Source organism: Papio anubis, chromosome X (assembly GCF_008728515.1).
Source record: "Papio anubis isolate 15944 chromosome X, Panubis1.0, whole genome shotgun sequence".
NCBI lineage: Eukaryota > Metazoa > Chordata > Mammalia > Primates > Cercopithecidae > Papio > Papio anubis.
In genome coordinates this window covers 100,952,798-100,958,007 of record NC_044996.1, presented here as the reverse complement: position 1 = coordinate 100,958,007, position 5,210 = coordinate 100,952,798, and the positions used below count along the sequence as shown (strand labels likewise).

Genomic DNA, 5,210 nt, shown 5'->3' with positions numbered 1-5,210 from the left:
ACACATTTTCAGCCAATTATTCAGTCAAACACTAATCTAGGTGGTGCTGTGAAGGAGTTTGGCCGATGTGATTAAGATCCCAAATCACCTGGCCTTAAGATAGGGTGATTATCCTGGGTCAACTTGACCAACTTAGGTGAGCCCTTTAGAAAGCTGGGACTTTTCTTAGAGAAGACACTCACAGAGAGATTTGAAGCATAAGAGGGATTCAACAGAAGGCAGGTTCTTCATTGCTGGCTTTGAAGATGGAGGAGGCCACATGGAAGGAAAGGTGGATGGCCTCTAGAAGCCAAGAGGAGCCTCTGGCTAACAGCTGGCAAGGAAACGGGGACTTTAGTGATACAGCTAAAAGAACCAAATCCTACCACAATCATGTTAGTTTGGAAGAGGACTTCCAGTCCCAGATGGGCATGCAGACAGACAACAACTTGATTTCAATCTTATAAGCTCCTCAACAGAGAACTCAGCTATGTCGTTGTGCCAGACTCCTGACCTATGGGAAAAGTGATCTGAAAAATGTATGCTGTCATAAGCTGTAAAGTTTGTGTTAATTTGTTATGCAGCAATAGAGAACTGATACAATCAATAAAAATAAATTCCAATTATAAAAAACAAACTTTTACAAATTTTTGAACCAAATTTAGAAAAATATATTTATGACTGTGGTGCAGGGAAGGATTTCTTTTCTTTTCTTTCTTTTTTTTTTTTTAGGTTACACAATAATTTATTGAGAGCCTCCTCTCCCCGCCCTTGCAGTCTCTAGGTTACTTTTTCTGCTTATAGATTTTGCGCAGCAGCCCCAGAAAGATGGCTGGGGTCAGGGGTGCTGCGTACTGTTCAATGAGACCCATAATGTGGCTGTAACTGTCTTCCTCATATTGCAAGAACACGGCCGGCAGATCCAGCTCCTCATATAGTGCCTTCACCTGGGCCACCTTCTTGGCCTCCTTCTGCCCGTAATTCTTCTTCAGGATCTGGTACTGTTCTGGAGTGGCCTGTTGCAGACGCTGAACCACCAGCCAGCTGCATTTGTTGTCCTGGATGTCAGCGCCAACTTTGCTGGTCACACTGGGGTCCCCGAAGAGGTCAAGGTAATCATCCTGAATCTGAAAGAACTCTCCCATGTCCAGCAGAATCTTCTTGGCATTGGCATGGTTCTTCTCGCCATCAATTCCTGCAATGTACATGGCTGCAGCTACAGGAAGGTAGGAGTAGAAAGCTGCCTTGTACTTGACAATAGATTTGTACCTCTTTTCGGTGAATCTGCCAAGACCCACATTGCCCTGAGGGGCTGTGATGAGGTCCAGGGTCTGCCCAATATCAGTCTGATAGGAACTCTGCAGGAAGAGCTGGATTAGGTCCAGGTAATAGGGCTGCTCCAGGCCAGGCGCGGTGGCTCACGCCTGTAATCCCAGCACTTTGGAAAACTGAGGCAGGTGGATCATCTGAGGTGGGGAGTTCGAGACCAGCTTGACCAACATGGAGAAACTCTGCCTCTACTAAAAATACGAAATCGGCTATGCATGGTGGCGCATGCCTGTAATCAGAGCTATTTGGGAGGCTGAGGCAGGAGTATCACTTGAACCTGGGAGGTGGAGGTTGCGGTGAGCTGAGTTCATGCCACTGCACTCCAGCCTGGGCACCAAGAGTTAAACTCCATCTCAAAAAAAAAAAGAAAGAAAGAAAGAAAAGAAAAAAGAAAAAGAAAAGAAAAAAGAAAAAGAAAGAAAAGAAAAAATAGGGCTGCTCCGGGCAATAGAGCTTCAGCAGGTGGTAGATACATGCTTCCAGAAGCACAGCATCATTGATGGCATCCAAACCCATGCCAGGCTTCTGATACCACCAAATCTGTCCCTGGGGGGAGAGGGATGAATCCATGATGTCATCTGCCACCAGGAAGAAAGCTTGCTTGCAGCAGTTCCACAAACCAGCCCATGGTCAGGGCCCGCTGGAGACTATCAGCATCCTGTTTCCTCGGCTCCACCAGTTCCCGGGATGCTACTAGCACCGTCAAACCCTGGTGATACTTGCCTCCAATGGCATTGTATTCCAGGACCTCCTTGAGCTGGGCAATAGCATCTCCTGTCTCTGAGTACCCCATCTCATCCTCAGTCAGCACCCTAACGATCTGGGAGAAGTGCTGAATGAAATCCTGCTTTCCTGGGGCATAAACATCTGATTTCTGGTCTCCATTCATGCTGAGGGAGGAGTAAAGGGCTCTGTTCCTGAATGTGGGTTCCTGCTCAGTCAGGATTTCTTCAAATATAAAAGGCACAAACTCTAAAGGAAAAGGTCAATAAATTCAACTATACTAAAGTTACATACTTCTGGACTATAAAGGCACCAAAAAATAAAGTGAAGAATAACTCTGTGGAGTAGGAGATGCTATTTACAACACATAAAACTTAAAAAGAATATTTTTAAGAAGCTCCTACAAATCAACGGGGGGAAAAGAAGCCAGCAGAATATGAATTGGTAACTCATAAAAAGGAAGCTTGAAAAGCCAACAACAAAAAGATGTCCAATATGACTATTCATCAGAGAAATGCACATTAAAACAGTAATAAAATATCATTTTCCCCCATTGGATGGACAAAAGCTAAAAATTCAGATAATACCACGTTTTGGCAAGGATGTAGGGTAACAGAAACCGTCACGTCCTGCTGATAGAAGTGTTAAATTGTATAGGCACTTAGGGAGCAACGTGATAATATCTAGCAAAACTGAAGATGTATATACCCTTTGACCCAGCAGTTCTACTTATGGGAATATATTCTAGAGAAAATCTTATACGTAGGCTCAGGGAAACATATATACAAGTGTCATTGCAACATTATTTGTAATTCAAAAAACTGCAAGAAACCTAAATGTTCATCGACAAGATAATGACATTAATTAACTTTTCATTTTTATCAGTTCTCAAAATGCTCATTTAATCTTGACTGCCGACCCATCTGGAAATGATCTGGGACTATGAACTGCTTATTACACCAGCTCTAAGAGTTACCTGCCATTCTCTGGATTGTTGTCATCCTCAGAAAAATGTTTTCACTGACTGTGATCTTCAAAGAAGGCCTCTGAACCAACAGGGATCAAAAGTGCCCAATATATCTGGAAATCCACTTTTACCCAAGGATGAAATGACTTGCTAAAGTGAGCTGGAAATTGCTGTGCTGAAAGAGAATATAGGTAATCCAAGGGATGCAAATGAATGCTTCTAAGCTACTGAGAAAGGAATCTTCTTTTCAAAGGTGCCCCCCAGTCCACGTGATAATTCACTTCATTTAATGAAGCTTAGCATAGTGAAGCTTAGTGTCTAAAAGCCAGTCTGTGGATTCCTCCAAACATACTAGACTGAGGCACCATGTTCCACTGTTCAGAACACATTCAGCTTTGGCCGGGCGCGGTGGCTCACGCCTGTAATCCCAGCACCTGAGGTTAGGAGTTAAAGACCAGCCCGGCCAACATGGCGAAACCCTGTCTCTACTAAAAAAATACAAAAATTAGCCGGGCGTGGTGGTGGGTGCCTGTAATGCCAGCTACTCAGGAGGCTGAGGGAGGAGAATCGCTTGAACCCAGGAGGCAGAGGTTGCAATGAGCCAAGATGGCACCATTGCACTCCAGCCTGGGCGGCAAGAGTGAAACTAAACTCCATCTCAATTAAAAAAAAAACAAAAGAAAAGAAAACAAACAAACAAAAAAAAACCAGAAACAAACAAAAAGAACACATCCAGCTTTTTAAATCACCTCCAAACTTTGCCATCTTCATTTTGGTTTTATTTATACCTTACTGTCTCAGATGGAAAATGTCCGAGTAAATTTGTCTGAATAATGGCTAGTAAAAGCATGAGACACCCTCAAGGAGCTGCTTATGTATGAATTTAACAAAATAAAGAAACTGGAGAAAGGATTCTTCTGTTGTTCTTTATCTCTTCCTGACAAACTTGTACTTTTAAAGGGATTTTTATGCCCATTCTAGATCCAATTTACACTGTAATTACATCGGATGTTTATAAGGGAGCACATATTGGAAGCAGGTGTACATCATATTATTTATAATTGTTTTTCTTGGATACTATCTAATGCCTTCCATTATAATAATTGACTAAAGAGAACTAGCCAAGATACATTTTTCCACTTTTGCTGAGATACAATGGAGTGCTATTTTAAAATTCAAACAATATATTTCCCTAAAATACTCCAATTGCAGTAATGCATGAGATGCTACAAAATGTATATGAGTTTGATTAATCGTTTTATGAATAATCATCACGTAATTACCCAGATTTATCACTTTAAATTAAATGAAAATGATTTCTTGCAAGTGTGTACAACTATGGAAGTGTTGACTTTTGTTCTCATTTGCTGTTTGAACCATGCCACATTGTGACACGCAAAGTCATTTTCTCTCTGTGCTAATTATCCAAAAGTGAATTAAAGGCGCTTTTCATTTACCTAGGTGTACAAAATCAAAAACTGAATTGCTAAGTCAAAGCACCGAGCAAAGGCTCTAGATTTCTTCCATTCTAACCCTAATGAGTTTTAACATGATGACCATTTTATCAAGCCAAAGAAGGCTTTTCCTGCTTAAAGTAATCACTAAGCTCAAGGAAATAGAGTGTCTAATTATAACAAACTGATGAAAAATTAAAATAACAAATAAGATCCTTTATGTGATACCTGGGGGGCAATAGGCAATACCATATCCTTAGGAAGTTAGTCAAGGAACAAGTGGGGCCGCCCACAGTAGCCTCTCTTTCAGGGCCAGAGCCCTACTCCAACGCAGCATTCGCTCTCCTTTCTCCATCATGTGTCCAGGACATTGGCTGTCCCCTCCCCTCTGGCAGCCTCCACACAGGAGTCCACACCTATTTCTGTGCTCCTGAGATCATTCATTTGGGCCAAAGCATCAGAAACCACCTGGATTTTCTGAGATCGATGTAGAAAGTGCTTACATCATGCCCCACAGAACAAGCTCCATTTCTCTTACTATTTCTCTCTTTCAGGCCCCGCTTGCTCACTTTGCCACAAGAATGCCTCTTGCTGACGTCTCCTCGCAGGGCTCTGCCACCTCCCATCTTTTGCTTCTCCTGCTTTCTGCTGCCAGATCTTGCCTAGTCCTTAGTATCTCTGCTGGTTCTTACGTAAAGCCATGTAACCCTCCTACAAGTCCAAATTTGTGCCCCATTACTAAAGTGGGGCCGGGCGCG

At 42.5% G+C, this 5,210-nt stretch overlaps 1 protein-coding gene across 1 annotated transcript; it reads right to left on the bottom strand.

The window, feature by feature from the left end:
- Positions 1–709: 709 nt before the first annotated feature.
- On the bottom strand, positions 710–2,284 carry LOC101002939 (farnesyl pyrophosphate synthase-like). The gene is given in 3 exon segments (XM_009197436.3): positions 710–1,384; positions 1,755–1,911; positions 1,913–2,284. Coding segments are annotated over 3 exon segments (1,062 nt in total). The 5' UTR covers positions 2,198–2,284; the 3' UTR covers positions 710–764.
- Between the last annotated feature and the right edge of the window lie 2,926 nt (positions 2,285–5,210).